The following is a 21,315-nucleotide window of genomic DNA, read 5'->3' as shown; positions in this document are numbered from 1 at the left end:
TTCTTTCGCAAGTACGCCAATATTATTTATACCATTTTTTACACTAATGCAGTAGTCTGCATAACAGTAAATCTTCTATTTTTTTGTGAGAATAAAAATTCAAAGTGGAAAGCAAAAGAATGTAAGAGGGGCCTTGAGACATGACTAATGAACAGAGGAAATGTCATTTTAGTGCCAGGAATGTCTTTCTTGTCTATTCTGGACCCTATTCGGAAATTGGCATTTTTTGAAATTTGTGTGAAATTGGCAAAATTGCTACATTCTGACCACTGTACTGGATAGTTGAAATTGATAAATGGGTGGTTTCTTGCACTCATTCGATAGAAAAAATGGAGTTCTAGCGAAATATTCATGTTTTTTGTCAGCTAGTACAGTGGAATTGGCCGAAAATGGGGCTCAAAGTGGGCAAGATCGCCGATGCGTAAACATCACCGAGACCGCTAACTTCGCGAGAGCATAATTCCGTAAGTTTTCCATCAAATTTCAAACTTTTGGTGTCATTATGATCGGGAAAAGATTCTCTATCTTTTCATAAGAGAAAATTATTATTATTTTTTTTTAAATTTGGCCGACCCTGAGAACGAGTCTCGGAGAGGGCCTGTCGACCCTCAAAGGGCTAAAACTATAGATAATAGTACATGGTACTTTACTTAAAACTAGACAAGAAGAAGTGGTTAACTGTTTTACAATCTTATTTAAACTTAATACAAAATGAGAGGTAGTAAGGTGGAGTAGGGTTCGGTAAAATAATCTTGAAATTGCACACAAAATCTACAAGTAATGGTTCATGTGGTCCAGAGGTTATTCTACAGCTCTACACATCATTAGTATGGCCTCACATAGATTATGCAGCTCAGGTCTAGTAACCATACTACAGAACAGACAAATTCATTGTAGAACATTCAGAGAACAGTGTATAAGCCCCATCTCTGTGAATATGCTGCATTTTTATCAAGAATGATGGACTTTACACATTAATATCATGCCAAGGGACTAATTACCTCAAACCCCTCTTCATCTCTTCCCCATCTCTGCACTGGACTGAAGAAACCAACGGCTCATGAAACATTTCCAGAATTAAGATACCCAAATGTTGCACAAGTATCTCATTTATCAACCTGTCATTTTTTTTTAACCCATTTATTCAGTCACTAGTAAGACCTCGCATAGAATATACAGCTCAGTTTTGGTCACCATACTGCAGAATGGATATAAATTCATTGAAGTACATATACAGAAAGATGACAAAATTAATTCATTGTATATGGAATCTCCCATATGAGGACAGACTGAGAGCCTTGAACCTTCACTCTTTTGAAAGGCATGGAATGAGAGGAGACATGAATGAAATATAAAAGTGGAAGACAGGCATAAATAAAGGTGAAATAAATAAGGTACTGAGGATATAAGATCAAGTAAGAGCTAGAAATAATAGATTTAAATTAGATAAATACACATAAGTACTGGTTTTCAAACAGAGTTGTCAATATGTGGAACAATCTGCCAAGCAGGGTAATAGAAGCTAAAACTTTGGGTAGTATTAAAAAAGAGACAGGACACATATACAAGTGAGAAGGGCTGGGTCTGATTAGTACCTGAGGTATTTAAGGAAATTCATGTGTAGTTTTGGGAACGGGTTAGACAAATAGGTCAGTGGTAATTGTTGGTTTTGAGGACTTGCCTTGAATGGGCTAGTAGGCCTGCAGCAGCGTTCCTCCATTCTAATGTTCTTATGAGACTATCGATCATTTACTATGCTCAGACAAAGGCACAGAAGTAGATTGAAAAAACTGAAACGCTTATATATACAGAATTTGACAACGCGTATACATAATTTTGTACCAAATGTTGAAATGGATAAGTGTATTAGAAACCATCTCTCTATGCTATGCTTGTCATAGAATATAATTAAAATGCTAAGGACAAGAGGTTAGTTATATCTCCTTCCCTCCATGATAACCAGGACAAAGATGAGTGTTTTGCATGCTCTCTGGATTACCCATACTTGCTTTGACTATGTAATTTTCTACATAACATACAAGTAATTCATTTAAAAATTATGTTATTCAATATTCTCAAGCATGTTAATGACAAAGTTTATGTAAGTTTTAAAAATTTACAGTATTGAACAATATTAAAATAAATTAAAAATACGTTCTCTATAAATAAAGAAATTATGACTGTACTGTTCCTACCTTAGCATCAATATCATCATCATCTTCAAATTCATCATCCTTCAGAAAGAGGAAATTAGTTTCGATGAATTCCATTAACCTCTCTTCAAAGTCCTCCCTCTCAATAAAGGCCACAACATCCTAGTCAAAGAAATAATCACAAAACTATACACCACACAAAAACAAAAAGTAAACAAACAAAAAAAATCATAAAACAAAAATATAAATTAAATATGAAATTAGAACATTAATATAAATTAAATATGAAATTAGAACAAATATAAATTAAATATAAAATTAGAACAAATATAAATTAAATATGAAATTAGAACAAAGCATTTTTAGCAATTAAAGAGTTTACTGTTCATTGTGAACAATGACATAAACCTGGTAATAGATACCATGAAGTTGGTTATGAAAAACACCTAAGCAAACACTAAGACATATTTATTAGAAAATACCTCAGTCCTGGGACCTCGATCACATCTAACATACAGAGGTTAAAAAGACCGTATATATAGGTGGAGAGTGAGGTGTGAGTGATGCATGGTGACCTGAAGAATGTCATATTGGGATGAGAACAGGTAGACAATGTGATCACATGACTCCTATGTTGTTAGGTAGGTGATGCTTTGCCTGGTTGAGTCTCATGTATACTCATTGTGAACAATAACAATTTGGTGGGTGCTCAGACTATTTTAACCATTTAGTTGAAAAGCTACTCATGTGATGCACGAGTGAATCGTTTATACAAGACACTGAGAGGCAGGTCATTGTCAAAAATCTCTCACATCAAATGCTTTTTCAGGGTTGGGAAATAGGTACTTTTATACTGAAGGGCTTGATCCAAGGATTTGGAGCTCTACCTTCCCCTTTCTTGGATCAAACTTAATTATCTTCCATCCTACAGGTTTAGTGCTGCCCCATGACCATACAAGTTACCAGGAATATATCAAAACAGGAGAGCATTAAATCTATTAGTTAAATTGTAACGTGGCTCTTAGTTTTTATTATAAGAATAATAATAATAATAAACTGCAATATACACATAACCAATATCTAACCACTGCCATCAATACAGGTGTATCAAAATCCAAAAGAGAATTTATTTTTTAAGAAAAAAACACCAAATGCCTTTTTGGGCTTGGTGTTTATGGTTCCCTTGCACCATGTGATAACATAAGCCAGGCCATGAAATGACAGAAATAGTAGAAGCCATCAATGTGAATCAGCATTCAGTGAGGACCAGCTGTGTCATTTCCTAGAGAACTGTTGATGACATGCCCACACCAAAAGCATGTCCAAAGAAGCCTAGAAAAATGTCCTCACTAACATTAAGTGTAATAACATACCTAGAATTGCTCTTGCATAATGATCATGCATGCACAATCAATATGCAAGACAGTATTCCTTGATACACCAAGAGATCTTTTGTTCAGTAGCTAAGTGATTGAGATAACCTTCTTGGATAACTTCCAAACATTAAAATGTATGTCACCTATTTTAGTTTTGCCAGAATTGTCTTTCACAACATGTCGTAACCCTTAAACCATCCAAACGTAGATCTACATTGTCACTGCTAGTGCTCCGAATATTTTGAAAAAAAAAACAAAAAAAACTTTTTTTTTAATTAAAGAGAGCAATTTACTGTGTGTATGAAGAAAAAAAAATATTTAGGGCTAGTACTTGCTGAGATATAGGGCCATGAAGTTGTCACTGGATGCTCACCTGATGGCAACATGGAATCCTGCCACTTGCAGAAGTGTTGCCGATGTACCTTTTTTTCACGTTTTTATTTTAATTTACATAATTTTTAAGTTCTGATAATTACAATTTACCTAGGTACAGTAATAGGTTAGTAGACAGCAACCGCCCAGGGAGGTACTACTGTCCTGCCAAGTGAGCGTAATACGAAAGCCTGTACAATGGACCCCTGGTTCGCGATGCTATCAGTATCCGATAAATCCAGTAACCGATGCATTATATCGCAGAAAATTTGCCTCGCTTCCCGATACAAAACCCGGTATGCGATGTGGTTCGTACGAGACGTGTCCATGTGTGTCCTGAACTGCCCCGTGTGTGCCAGTGTTTACAAGCCAGCCAGTGTGCGCGCATCTAAGGATACATTCGGTACATTCCATATTATCCATATTATCACTGTTTTTGGTGCCTGTTTTTGCAAAATAAGTCACCATGGGCCCCAAGAAAGCTCACAGTGCCAACCCTTCAAGACGAAGGGTGCTAATGACTGTTGAAATGAAGAAAGAGATAATTGCAAAGTACGAAAGTGGAGTGCGTGTGTCGGAGCTGGTCAGGTTGTATAGTAAACCCCAATCAACCATCTCTACTATAGTGAGCAAGAAAACGGCAATCAAGGAAGCTGTTCTTGCAAAAGGTGCAACTGTGATTTCGAAACAGCGACCGCAAGTGTTAGAAAATGTTGAGAGACTTATTGGTGTGGATAAATGAAAAACAGATAGCAGGAGATAGCATCTCTCAAGTAATCATTTGTGAAAAGGCTAGGCAGTTGCATAACAATTTGGTAAAAAAATTGCCTGCAACTAGTGGTGATGTGAGTGAATCTAAGGCCAGCAAAGGTTGGTTTGAAAGATTTAAGAATCGTAGTGGTATACATAGTGTGATTAGGCATGGTGAGGCTGCCAGTTATGTTGTGTGACAAAAGTCCAGTGACTCTCAACCTGGTCCTAGTGGCATTAAAAGAAGAAGGGAAGTAACCCCAGAAAAGGACTTGCTACCTCAAGTCCTAATGGAGGGGGATTCCCCTTCTAAATGCTAACACCATCCACACTCCCCCCTCCTCCCATCCCATCAATCATCACCAGATCTTCATTAAAGGTAAGTGTCAATTATTCTTTTGTTATTTATTGTTATTTATTGTTATTGTTGTTATTGTAATTACTATTCTATTGCATTAAACTTAATATTTCATGTGGTAAAAGTTTTTTTTTTCATACTTTTGGGTGTCTTGCATGGATTAATTTGATTTCCATTATTTCTTATGGGGAAAATTGATTCGCTTTCCGATATTTTTGGTTTACGATGAGATCTCAGGAATGGATTAGTATTGCAAACCGGGGGTCCACTGTACTTGTTTTACATGATGCCAGGATTGCTGGTGTCTTTTCTCTGTCTCATAAACTTGCAAGATTTCAGGTATGTCTTGCTACTTCTACTTACACTTAGGTCACGCTACACATACATGTACAAGCATATATATACACACCCCTCTGGGTTTTCTTCTATTTTCTTACTAGTTCTTGTTCTTGTTTATTTCCTCTTATCTCCATGGGGAAGTGGAACAGAATTCTTCCTCCATAAGCCATGTGTGTTGTAAGAAGCGACTAAAATGCCAGGAGCAAGAGGCTAGTAACTCCTTCTCCTGAATAAATTACTAAATTTAAAGAGAGAAACTTTCATTTTTCTTTTTGGGCCACCCTGCTTCAGTGGGATATGGCTATGGCTATGGCTATGCTGCTCCTCCTCCTCCTCCTCCTCCTCCTGATCCTCCTCCTGCTCCTCCTCCTCCTCCTACTCCTCCTCCTACTCCTCCTCCTCCTACTCCTCCTCCTCCTCCTCCTACTCCTCCTCCTCCTACTCCTCCTCCTCCTCCTACTCCTCCTCCTCCTACTCCTCCTCCTCCTCCTACTCCTCCTCCTCCTCCTACTCCTCCTCCTCCTACTCCTCCTACTCCTCCTCCTCCTCCTCCTCCTCCTACTCCTCCTCCTCCTACTCCTCCTCCTCCTACTCCTCCTACTCCTCCTCCTCCTACTCCTCCTCCTACTCCTCCTCCTACTCCTACTCCTCCTCCTCCTACTCCTCCTCCTACTCCTAATCCTACTCCTACTCCTACTCCTCCTACTCCTACTCCTCCTCTTACTCCTCCTCCTCCTACTCCTCCTCCTCCTACTCCTCCTCCTCCTCCTCCTCCTACTCCTCCTCCTCCTCCTACTCCTACTCCTACTCCTCCTCCTACTCCTACTCCTCCTCCTACTCCTCCTCCTCCTCCTCCTACTCCTCCTCCTCCTCCTCCTCCTCCTACTCCTCCTCCTCCTCCTACTCCTCCTCCTACTCCTCCTCCTACTCCTCCTCCTACTCCTCCTCCTACTCCTCCTCCTACTCCTCCTCCTACTCCTCCTCTTACTCCTCCTCCTACTCCTCCTCCTCCTCCTGCTCCCACTACCTGCTTATATATACCCATCCTGCTCTACTCCTCGTTAGTGTGACTGTAAATGGTCCAAGTCGGACCGAAACGTGGCCGTAAGTTCCTCTCTTCTATGTGCGGGCTATTTGTGTATAATGCCCCACCTGGTTTGTTTACATTCTCTGTGAGCACGTATCTCTAGTATGTTTAAAAATTTTCCAAAATTTCATGTGTTTTAAGGTTACTGCATATTTTATATGTACAGTGGACCCCCAGTTTTCCTCCTTAATCCATTCCAGAAGGCCAGTCGAAATCCAAAATGGACGAAAACCAAAGTACATAATATTTCCCATATGAAATAAAGTAAATCCAATTAGTCCATTTCAGACACCCAAAAATATTAACAAAAAATACATTTTATAGAGAATAACTCTAGTTTTACATACAGAAAACAATGAGAAATAAATATAAAGCACTAATAAAATGGATAAATGAACATTTAAATCACTTTTACCTTTACATAAGACTCTTGTTGGCATACAGAGGACAGCGAGGAGGGGAGAGGTTATCTTTACCACCATCACTACCACCCTCTACCACCATCACTACCAGCCTCTACCACCATCACTACCAGCCTCTACCACCATCACTACCACCCTCTACCACCATCACTACCACCCTCTACCACCATCACTACCACCCTCTACCACCATCACTACCACCCTCTACCACCATCACTACCACCCTCTACCACACTCTACCACCATCACTACCACCCTCTACCACCATCACTACCACCCTCTACCACCATCACTACCACCCTCTACCACCATCACTACCACCCTCTACCACCATCACTCCCACCCTCTACCACCATCACTACCACCCTCTACCACCATCACTACCACCCTCTACCACCATCACTCCCACCCTCTACCACCATCACTACCACCCTCTACCACCATCATTACCAGCCTCTACCACCATCACTACCACCATCACTACCACCCTCTACCACCATCACTACCAGCCTCTACCACCATCACTACCACCCTCTACCACCATCACTACCAGCCTCTACCACCATCACTACCACCCTCTACCACCATCACTACCAGCCTCTACCACCATCACTACCACCCTCTACCACCATCATTACCACCCTCTACCACCATCACTACCACCCTCTACCACCATCACTACCACCCTCTACCACCATCACTCCCACCCTCTACCACCATCACTACCACCCTCTACCACCATCACTACCACCCTCTACCACCATCACTACCACCCTCTACCACCATCACTACCACCCTCTACCACCATCACTACCACCGTCTACCACCATCACTCACCCTCTTCACCACCCTCTACCACCATCACTACCAGCCTCTACCACATCACTCACCCTCTACCACCATCACTACCACCCTCTACCACCATCACTACCACCCTCTACCACCATCACTACCACCCTCTACCACCATCACTACCACCCTCTACCACCATCACTACCACCCTCTACCACCATCACTACCACCCTCTACCACCCTCTACCACCATCACTACCACCATCACTACCACCCTCTACCACCATCACTACCACCCTCTACCACCATCACTACCACCCTCTACCACCATCACTCCCACCCTCTACCACCCTCTACCACCATCACTCCCACCCTCTACCACCATCACTACCACCCTCTACCACCATCACTACCACCCTCTACCACCCTCACAACCACTATCTCCCTCTACCACTATCACTACCACCCTCTACCACCATCATTACCTCCATCTACCACCATCACTACCACCCTCTACCACCCTCTATCACCATCACTACCACCCTCTACCACCATCACTACCACCATCACTACCACCCTCACAATCACTATCTCCCTCTACCACTATCACTACCACCCTCTACCACCATCATTACCTCCATCTACCACCATCACTACCACCCTCTACCACCATCACTACCACCCTCTACCATAATCACTGCCACCCTCTACCACCATCACTACCACCCTCTACCACAATCACTGCCACCCTCTACCACCATCACTACCAGCCTCTACCACCATCACTACCAGCCTCTACCACAATCACTGCCACCCTCTACCACCATCACTACCACCCTCTACCACCATCACTACCACCCTCTACCACCATCACTACCACCCTCTACCACCATCACTACCACCATCACTACCACCCTCTACCACCATCACTACCACCATCACTACCACCCTCTACCACCATCACTACCACCCTCTACCACCATCACTACCACCATCACTACCACCCTCTACCACCATCACTACCACCCTCTACCACCATCACTACCAGCCTCTACCACCATCACTACCACCCTCTACCACCATCACTCCCACCCTCTACCACCATCACTACCACCCTCTACCACCATCACTACCACCATCACTACCACCCTCTACCACCATCATCTCTACCACCATTAATACCACCCTCTACCACCATCACTACCACCCTCTACCACCATCATTACCACCCTCTACTACCATCACTACCACCCTCTACCACCATCACTACCACCCTCTACCACCATCACTACCACCCTCTACCACCATCACTACCACCCTCTACCACCATCACTACCACCCTCTACCACCATCACTACCACCCTCTACCACCATCACTACCACCCTCTACGAGTAACAAAGGCAGACTGAGTCACGTACATGTGAGCAGGGCCACGTCCCAGGTGAGCGGACACATCTCATACAGACAATTTCCGATTTCCGAGTGGAGGAACGAAACTAGGGGTAAAAATTCGCCAAAAAAAGTGATTGAAATCCGAATTCTACAATATCCAGACCGGACGAAAACTGTGGGTCCACTGTACTCTGATAATTATGCTTATGTGTACCTGTACCTAAATATACTTACTGTACTGGCATGTAGGTACACATTAAAATTACTAAGAGCCTCTCTACGTTACGCCATATAATACTCTTGGGCGCATTAAATGTCATATATTACGTTACTATAAACATTTCCATTAATAAATCCATGATATTTTTTCAAAATTATGTAATAAACACACTACGTAACATATAAACATGATACATACACCCACAGTAAAAAAAATTGACATAAATATGAGAATTATGTTTTCTCTAGTCAAACACCAGTCAGTAACTTGACAGAAATTTATTCCTTTCATATACCTTCACTCTATCTATAGCTATTCATGGCCCTTGTCGGTTTAGAGCTTCTTTTTTATTATGATTATAATAATAATCTGCAATAATAATAACTTGTAATAATAATAATTTATAATAATAATAAAAATTAAATTCAAGTTCAAATATTTCCTCGTAAAGTATACAATGTGTGGTAATTCTTACTCTAAATTGATATAGGTTATAACTGTCCAGTACATTTGAACATATTATTAGATATGTAATTAGATACATACCCAATTAGGCACATACATAATTCGGTTTAAAATAGTTAGGTAGTACAGATCATATAATAATATTACAAATGGTAGATTTAGCAATGGGATTCAATTTGTCTTGACATGATACATTGTTTCTACTAAAGTTCATACACCGGAAGAGTATCTTATGCAAGCTTAGGACTAACTTAAGATTTAATAGGCAATAGCTAGAATTGGAATTTTATGTTTGCAATCATTTGGGTGAGTGAAGGTGTAAATCATGGGGGAATTACAGACAAGGAGAGTAGATCTTTATTGTTTTGGATGTGGTCATGATACAAAAAAGAGAATTAGGTGCTTTTCATTTGGTTAGCTGATGATGGGGTGTATTAAAGAGACGAGATGTTTTTCAATCGTAGTTTTGAAAATGGTGGTCGAGTCTGCAGTTCTAGAGTTTTCAGGCAGGGGGTTCCAGATTTTAGGCCCTTTTATGTACATATATCGAATTTTGTGGGGGTTTAGCAGGACACGGGGAATGTCATAGAGATTTTTGTGTCTGGTGTTGTGTCTATGGGTCCTGTTACAACTATCAAGAAGGTGTTTTAGTTCAGGGTTAATATTAGAATTTATGGTTCTGTAAATGCAGGTTGCATAATAGTAAGTGTGAATGTTCTGTACGGTGAGTAGGTTTAGCTTTTTGAAGAGTGGGGGGTGTGTGCTGTCTTGCAATGGATTGCATGATATTTCTTACTGCAGCTTTCTGTTGGGTTATTATTGGCTTTAGGTGAGTTGCTGCTGTTGATCCCCAGGCACAAATAGGTGAGGTAGGGATAGATGAGTGAATAGTATAGTGTGAGTAGGGCTGATTGTGGTACATAGTAACGTATATCTTGGAGAGGATCCAAACTGATTTGGATACTTTTTTGTTCTTTGTTGGATATCGGTGTTGAATTTCAGACTGCTGTCAAAGTGCAGGCCTAGAAATTTGCCTTCATTATGTTTAGCAATAGGAGTGTTGTCAATTGTTATGTTCAGCTGGGCAGCACCTGTTCTGTTCCCAAACAGAATGTCAGAGCATCATTCCCTCTAAAAATTACATGAGAATGGAAGTGTTGGTCTTTATTTATTCTACTGTACCACTGTGGAGACAACTGGTACACAATGTAAGGTGTTTGTATTATGATATAAGCTTTACAAATATGGAAATGAATGTGTATCAACCCACCAGCCATGTTCATCTGTTTGTTTATATACTCTGAGGTTCTGTCCTCTCTCATTTACTAGTTGTCTCTCTCTCTCTCATTTATTCATTTTTATATCGTTTACTCACCTCTTACCCTACATTAAGACTACAAATATTTTAAGGTAAATAATGAGTGTACTGTACATATATGCATTTTATTGCTCTAGGGAGCCTTAAATGTCGTAGTGGTTGGGGTGGCCAGGCGGGATGCCATACCTCCCACACGGCTTTCTACAAATAAATACTATTCACCTCTCACCCTACACTAAGACTACAAATATTTTAAGGAAAGCAATGAGTGTACTGCATATGCATTTTATCACTCTAGGGCACTTTAAGCGTCGTAGTATATTATGTGTGGGTGGGGTGGCCAGGAGGGCTACCACACCTGACTACATTCAGACTACAAATATTTTGAGGTAAATAATGAGTGTACTGTGTGTATTTTACTATTTATTGTTTTTTAATGCCTAGTTCTATTAGTATAAACTTGTTATCTGGCATTCAGATGCATTTACAAGTGGAAAAAATGGCATTCTGCTTTCCGGTGATGTCTGCCTTCTGGCAGTAGCCTGGAACCTACCCTGCTGTATAAGTGGGGCCCTACTGTAGTAATCAAATAATCACAAACACACTGACAGGTGAACATTTTCACCTGTCTCAGTCACATACTATTGTCTAGAAATATATACAAAAGATTCATAGGTCCCAACAATGTTTTAGACAGGCTGGAGTATATGAAATTCCTTGAAGCACAATGTAAGACCAGTGTCACTCCACTGCTGACAGTGCAGCAGTGGAGTGACACTTGATGATTGTGTACTACTCCAGTGAACCTTGGCTTTATTTGTTTTCACTGTTACACATAAGCATGTCTGTCCATCTGTCTGTCTATCTGTCTGTCTCTAGCTCTGTCTCTGTTTATCTGTCATTCTGTCTGCCTGTGTATCTATCTTTCTGTTTGCCTATGTGTTTCTGTCTTCCTATCTCTCTGTCTGCTTGTCTGTCTCAGAGAGAGCTGCTCATAAACCAGCAGGTATTATACACGATGCAGAGATATCACATCTGATTCCTGATCAAGTGAAAATGCGCATTACTTACCAGTCATGCCTATTATGCCTTATATCAACAAGAACAGTATAACATTTTGTCTGTTTTTTTGGGCCATCCACCCACCCAGCCAGCCATCCACCCAGCCAGCCAGCCACCCACCCACCCAGTCGGCCACCCACCCACCCAGCCGGCCACCCACTCACCCAGCCGGCCACCCACCCACCCAGCCAGCCTGCCAAACATGTATTACACATGTTCCAGAATTGTTTCTCTTTACTTAGGGCATAGGTTATGTGATATTCTCACAGGATGACACTATTAGTGGTATCAAAATTGAAAAGATATGGCACAAATGCTGCACATGGGCTATTGTTGAGGTTTTTGATATTTCCTCAACTACTTGTGGCCACATCCATCTCAAAGCCACTAACTCTGTCAACATCACTTTCCTCTTAAAAGGAGAGTGTTAATACAACATGGCATCTGTGAATCCCTTGCATCTGCCATGCTGTTTGCTCAAGCTGGTGCTCAATTGAACTGGTGCTCCCACAAGGTACTAAGTGGTCCCAGATTTTTTTAATACTGCACACACCGAGTATTAAGACCCATTCTGTACTGACCAGGCATCTCAGGACAATCATGCCAAATTTGAAGGCAGGAGAAATAATACATTGATCTACGTTTGGAGTGCTAGTGGTAACAACGTAGATCTATGTTTGGACAGTCTAAGGTTCAAATACATATATAGTAACCTGTTATTGTTACTATCAAGTAATTTGCTAACTAAAAATAAAAGAGCCTTAACCCAAAAAAAATCAATACCTTTCTAGGGACAAAATAATCCTCAGATGCACCCTCATCTCTAATGAAGAATTGTTTATTGCGCAGCTGTACTTCATCTACTGGGTTGATGAAGAGAGCGGATGCTACAGCTTCACACGCTGCCTTTGTGTCACCCTCTGTCAACACAAACAAGTGCTTCAAACAAATTAATTATTCTACATAAATATACACTGATATGTTTTGGCTTGGGAGTCTATGTTTAGCCTCTTTAAACATTTCCTGGTGTGCGGTTATCTGCTTTTTTTTCCATTTGTTGCCCCCAGGGTTTCAATATCAATTCCCAATATAGAATATCAAAGTATTGTAGATTTTATGGCTCATTATGTCTCACCTATTGATATTACCATAATCCACATATTCGAAAATTAATATAGAGTACAATATATGTAAGACATATTGGAATCATGTACTGCAGACAATGAGTTATGATAATTTTGTGGGATGATATGTTTCCTGGGATGGATTAATATTGTATTAAAAGATCTCTGAGTTGTGTATGACTGAAGTGACAAGACAAATGACAACAGATTCTTAACAATGACATTTATGTAAATATAGTGTAACCTCAACTTATGAGTTTAATCCGTTCTGTGAGCTAGCTCAAAACTCAATTTGCTCATATATCAGATCAATTTTCCTCATTTAAATTAACTGAAATGCCATTAACCCTTTGAGGGTCGACAGGCCCTCTCCGAAACTCGTTCTCAGGGTCGGCCAAATTTAAAAAAAAAAAATTATTTTCTCTTATGAAAAGATAGAGAATCTTTTCCCGATCATAAGGACACCAAAAGTTTGAAATTTGATGGAAAACTTACGGAATTATGCTCTCGCAAAGTTAGCAGTCTCGACGATGTTTACGCATCGGCGATTTTGCCCACTTTGAGCCCCATTTTCGGCCAATTCCACTGTACTAGTCGACAAAAAACATGAATATTTCGCTAGAACTCCATTTTTTCTATCGAATGGGTGCAAGAAACCACCCATTTATGAAATTCAACTATCCATTACAGTGGTCAGAATTTAGCAATTTTGCCAATTTCACACAAATTTCAAAAGATGCCAATTTCCGAATAGGGTCCAGAATAAACAAGAAAGACATTCCTGGCACTAAAATGACATTTCCTCTAGTCATTAGTCACGTCTCAAGGCCCCTCTTATATTCTTTTGCTTTCCACTTTGAATTTTTATTCTCACAAAAAATATAAGATTTACTGTTATGCAGACTACTGCATTAGTGTAAAAAGTGATATAAATATTATTGGTGCACTTGTGAAAGAATATTAGACTCACCAGTTGACGTGTATTGCACGCTTGGCATGATTTGTTTACTTTTGAAATTTGGTAAAAATCGAACATTTCTGCTACTTTGAGCTCAATTTCAAGGTACCTTTCATTGTAAAACCAGTCAAAATCATCTCAATTTCTGTAATATGTCTTCCATTCTATAAAATGAGACCAAGAAAACTAGAATACAACAATAAATACCATACGAAAATACAGTGCAAAGTCGCTGTTTTATTCCAAAAAAAATGATCAAAGTTTTTTTTCTCTCATTATGCACTGTGTGCTGCAGGATTTTTTTTAGACTGTGCACACTGACCACATAGACCCATTCTTTCATATGAAGGCCTACCAGCTTTCTCCCACTAGATTTGAGGGCACTAGAATTTAGGCGTACTAGTACGTCAAAAACCCTGGGTCGTAAGCCATACTAGTACGTCCGAAACCCTCAAAGGGTTAATCTGCTCCTGCAGAATTCCTGCTCTTGGGAGGCATGACAAAATATTTCAATATAATGCTAATATCAACTCTACGGTTTATTTATCTATCACAATTGATCTAATATGACATAATGAACAATATAAATAACATAGAAACATGATATATACTCTAGAATGAATAAAATATGTCATTATGTGACGAGTGATGGCGGCCATTTATTTCCGCTCCCGCTCTGACCATATCTTCCCATGCTTCTCCTTCTGAGGTCTTATTGTAAGAGAAAACAGTGTTTGTGAAGTTAACTGCACTAGATCACAAGTTTCATAGGGAAAACACTGAAACAATGTATATATTTATAAATAAGAAATATTGCATAAAAACATAATAAAACATAATAGAGAATATAAAGAAATAAACTGGTTTGATAAAGTGTATGTATTTACCTTGGAGAACAGATGCTGGTGGAGGTTGAGGGTGGAAAAGATAAGCAGAGTGGCGTATGTTGTCAGTGACCCTATAAACCCAACAATAACAACAAAGTTGGAGGAGTTCGTTTCATTTCGTGCTTTTTCTTTCGCTTAATCACTTAACTTACTTGCTACACTCTAATGCTACACTTAATTGCTGAACTTAACTGCTACAATTTGTTTTTTTAATTTTTTTCACTTCACTTTTCACTGATTTACTTGTTACACTCTTAATTCTACACTGGTACTGCCTGGCCAAGTCCACAACCCTCACACCTCGCTTGTGTTTATCTATGATTTCATGCTTTAATTCCATGGTCATCATCCTCTTTTTCTTCTCAGCACTGTCCTTTGCACTTAATTTCTTAGGACCTATGGTTAGAAAAAAGAAATTTGGCAAAATAACTGCACAAAATCACCAGCAAAACACAAGAGAATGCTTCCACGGTGAGGTAAACACGTGCACTGCTGAGGGATGTGGCGTTCACTGTACCAACTAGTGGTGGCATTCTGAAGCTCACTCATAACTCAGATTTTGGCTCATAACTCGAGAGCAAAAAATCAACCGAGCGATGGTTCATATCTCGAAAAACTCGTATGTTGAGGCACTCGTAAATCAAGGTTCCACTGTAGTCTTCCTTTATGATACGTTTGGCATCATTCTATTTCATAAAGTAGTCATACCTATTCTTGTGAATAATTAATACTGTCAGTATATTCTTGTGAATAATTAATATACTGTCAGTATATTCTTGTGAATAATTTATATGCTGCCAGTCTATTCTTGTAATTATTACATTGTGAGTATGACTAGCATACTTATCCTCATTAACCTGGGTGTGTATATCTGTAGCTATCATTCCCACACATTTTCTCACATCCCCCACATAATGTGATAAACCCCAGCTCTGGTTTCGGCTAGATTTGTGGGTTAAGTCTCTAATGGTAGTGCTGGTAGTACAGTGGACCCCCGCCTTATGATATTAATCTGTTCCTGAGAGCTCATCGTAAGCAGAAATTATCGTTAGCCGAATTAATTTTCCCCATAAGAAATAATGGAAATCAAATTAACCCGTGCAAGACACCCCAAAGTATGAAAAAAAAAAATTACCACATGAAATATTAATTTTAATACACACAAACTGAAGAAGACATGCACAATTACTACTCTACTAAGAATAGAATACATGACACTTACCTTTATTGAAGATCTGGTGATGATTGATGGGATGGGAGGAGGGGAGAGTGTGGAAGTTATTGTTTAGAAGGGGAATCCCCTTCCATTAGGACTTGAGGTAGCAAGTCCTTTTCTGGGGTTACTTCACTTCTTATTTTAATGCCACTAGGACCAGCTTGAGTCACTGGACCTCTGTCGCACAACAAATCTGTCCATTGAGCTCTGTACCTCCCGTTCCTTTAAGACTTTCCTAAAATGGGCCATAACATTGTCATTGTACAGGTTGCCAACACGGATTGCAGTAGCTGTGTAAGGGTGATTTTCATCCGTAAAGGTTTGCAGTTCAACCCACTTTGCACACATTTCCTTAATCTCTTTTTTCAATTCCATACTAATTCTCGCCCTTTTTACCACAGGGATGGCACTAGAAGCTTTCTTGGGGTCCATGGTGACTTATTTTGCAGTTACAAGCACTAAAAACACTGGGATAATGTGAAATGTACCGAATGTATGCGTAGATGCGACCGCACTGGCTGGCTTGTAAACACTGGCACTGAGGACACACATGGGACACATCCCGGACGAATCACGTAAGGCGAATTTTTTATCGTGGGGCGAGACAAAATTTTTGCATTCAAGTGCTTCATGTGATGGATTTAACGTAATGCGATGCGTTCATAAGGCGGGGGTCCACTTTATTAGTAATAGTATGACTACTCAACAAATGACCTCAGAGATGGCACTGGAGACAGTCACTTCATTTTAGAGGATAATGATGATCAGCAGAGCACAACATCTACCTTCATTGATTAAATGGGAGAAGTAAAATTCAAAAAAAAAAAAAAAAAGCAGTGAATGTATTGACATTTCTCCTCAAGGTATTCAGAGCTACATATATACCTTGTAGGAACTCCAGCAAAATAATGATGATAATTTTACATTTCATCTTGTTATTGTCTGTGTAGAAGTACATTAAATCAGACTTATTAGTTGGTTCTCAGTACTATCTGAAAGACAGCTTAATGCTAAATCTATATAGTAAACCAGAGAAGGGAAATTTATCTTCCCATTTGTCTTCAAGTGTGAATTTAATGGAAGACTCAAACGAGCTAAGTCAGTGGTGCTGTATCTCATAAAAGGAGAATATCTATGCAGCCATGTATATATATAGATTTTGCAATAACCTATAGTACTTTCACTGAGACCATGGCAACAATACAAACACAGAGCTGCCACTGAAATCTAGCTGGGGGCCTACAGGATTTGTAGCCATGATTGCCTTCAGTAATGTGACTGTATTCAAAGTTTCATTTCTGAAGTATATTTTTACCTCTCAGTTCACCAAGAAAAAATATCTATAAAAAGATTCACTGTCCTCCCCAATATTAAGACAGCTAATATCTCAGGTGCCTTCTCTAGATATCTAGATACGTACTCACCAGTGTCAATGAGCACAAATATACCTGCAATACTCACAATATTAACAATGTATGTGTTACTCACAGGAATAGCAACAACAACCTGATGAAGTAGAATGATGCCTAACATATCATCAATTAACATAAATGCCCTTGTTTAGAATCTGTGATCATCTGCCATGACCATACAACTGTGATTACCACAGAGATGTGGCCGAGTTGAAAATCTATATTAGCTGTCAGGTGACAGCTATTACATATTTCAATACATGATTGTAAACCTTTTGATGGGTGTAATGTTTCCTTAATAAAGCTACCTAACACCAAATAAGTGCCTGTTATATACAATTGTTCATATTATGTATGCTACCTCTGTTGTAGCATGAAAATCTTTACTTGGAAAGGTAACACTAGAGTTAATTAGTACATATGTATTCTTATAATAATAACTCTTGCTTACCATTTTGAAATTTTATTCACACAAAAAATAGAAGATTTACTGTTATACAGACTACTACATTATTGCAATATGTAATTGTATAAATAATGTTAACCCATTCATGACTGCATATTAGACTGGCCAGTTGGACACACATTGGACAGTGATGCCATTTGTTTACTTTGGAACATCGGCAAAAATCAAACATTACCGCTACTTTGAGCTCTATTTCAAGGTGCTTTTCATTGTGAAAGCAATCAAAATCATATCTATTTCTGTAATATATCTTCCATTCTATCAAATGAGACCAAAAAAAAAGGGAGACTACAACCATAAAAACCATATGAAAATATACAGTGGACCCTCGACTAACGCTATTAATCCGTTCCTGAGAGCTCATCGTTAGTCAAAATAATCGTTAGTCAAGTTAATTTTCCCCGTAAGAAATAATGGAAATCAAATTAATCCGTGCAAGACACCCAAAAGTATTGAAAAAAAAAAATTTTTAACACATGAAATATTAATTTTAATACACACAAACTGAAGAAGACATGCAGTTACATGACACTTACCTTTATTGAAGATCTAGTGATGATTGATGGGAAGAGGGGAGTGTGTTGATGGTCTTAGTGTTTAGAAGGGGAATCCCCTTCCATTAGGACTTGAGGTGGCAAGTCCTTTTTCGGGGTTACTTCCCTTCTTTTAATGCCACTAGGACCAGCTTGAGTCACTGGACCTCTGTCGCACAACATATCTGCCCATAGAGGCCTGTACCTCCCGTTCCTTTATGACATTCCTAACATGTTTCACAACATTGTCAGTGTCACCATTAAACACTTGTTCAGGTTTCAGTCCTTCACTGTCTATGTACTCCTTGAATTCCTGCACATATTTTTCAACTGCTTTTTGGTCCAAACTGGCAGCCTCACCATGCCTTATCACACTATGTATGCCACTACGATTCTTAAATCTCTCAAACCAACCTTTGCTGGCCTTAAATTCACTCACATCACCACTAGTTGCTGGCATTTTTCTAATTAAATCGTCATGCAACTTCCTAGCCTTTTCACATATGATCGCTTGAGAGATGCTATCTCCTGCTATCTGTTTTTCGTTTATCCATACCATTAACAGTCTCTCAACATCTTCTATCACTTGCGATCTCAGTTTCGAAAACACAGTTGCACCTTTAGCAAGAACAGCTTCCTTGATTGCCGTTTTCTTGGCCACAATAGTAGCGATGGTTGATTGGGGTTTTGTGTACAGCCTGGCCAGCTCGGAGACATGCACTCCACTTTCATACTTAGCAATGATCTCTTTCTTCATATCCATAGTAATTCTCACCCTTTTTGCTGTAGGGTTGGCACTAGAAGCTTTCTTGGGGCCCATGGTGACTTATTTTGCAGGTGCAATCACTAAAAAGGTTGTGATAATATGAAATGTTCCGATTGTATGCTTGGAAGCGACCGCGGTGGCTGGCTGGCTTGTAAACACTGGCCAGAAGTGGACGCGTCTCAGACGGAAGGAATAGTGTTGGTCGAGTTTTTTAGCGCTAATCGAGGCAAAATTTTTGCGATAAAATGTATCGCTAGTCAGATTTATCGTTAATCGATGCCATCGCTGGTCGAGGGTCCACTGTACAGTATACCGCTAAGGGGAGGCTAATGGCTGATAAGTGAACTCTATTATTTATGGTCTGATTTCTTTCAATTTTGGTGTACGTTAAGAAGCATCTTTCCATCATACATTGCCCAAGTTTCAATAAGATAGTCCAACAAACAAATGTGATCCAATTTCCTAGATCAAGAGCAAGAGCCCCTCACCAGCATCAAGGAACCTCCCTTGAGTCCTGCTTGCATCTGGAAATTTCCCTCGCATCTGGAAGCAAAAAATCGACTGATCGACTGCTTGCATCTGGAAAAACTTGCACGTGGATGCGCTCATTAGCATACGTTCCAGTGTATACCTATGAGATACCACTGACCAGTTTCAAGAGTTTTCCTACTTTTGCAGTTCAGCCTGAGGCCAAGCTTTTCTGATGACTCCCTGATCAACTAAGCTGTCATCACTATTAATGAAAGTTGTGATAAGCATGTGACTACTGCTTTATAACCATCATGTAAGCTATGCAATATTATTTAAAACACTCCAGTGTTTACTACAAAAGTGAGGGATAATTTACTCACCCTGGTAGTAAGAATACTGCAAATAATTAAAATATGAGTAAAAGAAGTCATCCTTAATTTCCCCAAAGAGATTGCTGAGCTGCCAGGTGCATCTTCTCTTACAGCGGAGAGTGAAAGTGTAGTGGTCTGCAAGGAAACAATCTATTTGTAAATATATCAAGGTAATACTGACCTCAACTAGCTCCAGAAACTACTAATCAATTTTAATTTGATAAAACAGCCCTAAGACAAATAATTTTATCTTAGAATATACCAAAATTATTACTAATGAAAAAAAAAATTATATTTATAAATGTTACTACAGTATTATGAAAACAAAAAATGTCATTGCAAATCTAGACCTAAATTCATTTTTCATTATACAGTGGAACCCCAAGTTTTGTACGCTTCGAGCGGTACTAAACACGAGGCACAGTTTCGTACTGTGCCCTGGGTTTAGTACCGCTTACAAGACCTGTCCACCTGCCCACGCCTGCCAGTGTCCCCCGTGCAGGCATTGTGAACCAGTCAGGCTTTGTTTATGCTTGAGTGAACACTAACCTGCATGTTCATTCAAACATTTCACAATTAATTCATTGTGTTTGGAGGTGGTTTATTAAGTGCAACTGTGAAATAAGCTACCATGGGCCCAAAGAAACTTCCTAGTGGCACCCCTGTGGTAAAGAAAGTGAGAAACATCATAGAAGTGAAGAAGGAGATAGTACAAAAATAGAAGAGTGGTGTGCGACTTGTGGAGCTTGCCAGGATACATGGCAAAAGCAAATCAACAATCACTTCTATCCTGATGAAGAGAAAAGAAATCAAGGAAGCTGATGTTGCAAAAGGTGTTGATATGCTAACCAAAAATAGACTAAAATAGTCAAAGACGTTGAGAAGTTGTTGCTGGTTTGGACTGACACTAAACAGAGAGCGGGTGATAGTGTCTCAGAGTTGATCATTTGTGAAAAGGCAAGGCAGTTGCATGAAGATCTCATAAAGAAACTGACTGGAACGAG

General features: G+C 39.7%; 1 protein-coding gene across 1 annotated transcript in view; it reads right to left on the bottom strand.

Moving 5' to 3' along the window:
- Positions 1-21,315, bottom strand: part of LOC128689794 (prolyl 3-hydroxylase 1) — a 141,384-nt gene that overhangs the window by 77,310 nt on the left and 42,759 nt on the right. The window contains exons 5-7 of the mRNA XM_070087681.1: positions 20,321-20,446; positions 12,891-13,027; positions 2,196-2,315 (exon numbers count right to left, since the gene is read on the bottom strand). Of these exons, the coding sequence (XP_069943782.1) occupies positions 2,196-2,315; positions 12,891-13,027; positions 20,321-20,446 (383 nt within the window). The remainder of the gene's footprint in view (positions 1-2,195; positions 2,316-12,890; positions 13,028-20,320; positions 20,447-21,315) is intronic.

This window comes from Cherax quadricarinatus, chromosome 22 (assembly GCF_038502225.1).
Source record: "Cherax quadricarinatus isolate ZL_2023a chromosome 22, ASM3850222v1, whole genome shotgun sequence".
In the NCBI taxonomy this organism is placed as follows: domain Eukaryota; kingdom Metazoa; phylum Arthropoda; class Malacostraca; order Decapoda; family Parastacidae; genus Cherax; species Cherax quadricarinatus.
The sequence above is the reverse complement of the archived record's forward strand: the minus strand, read 5'-3'. Positions and strand labels throughout refer to the sequence as shown.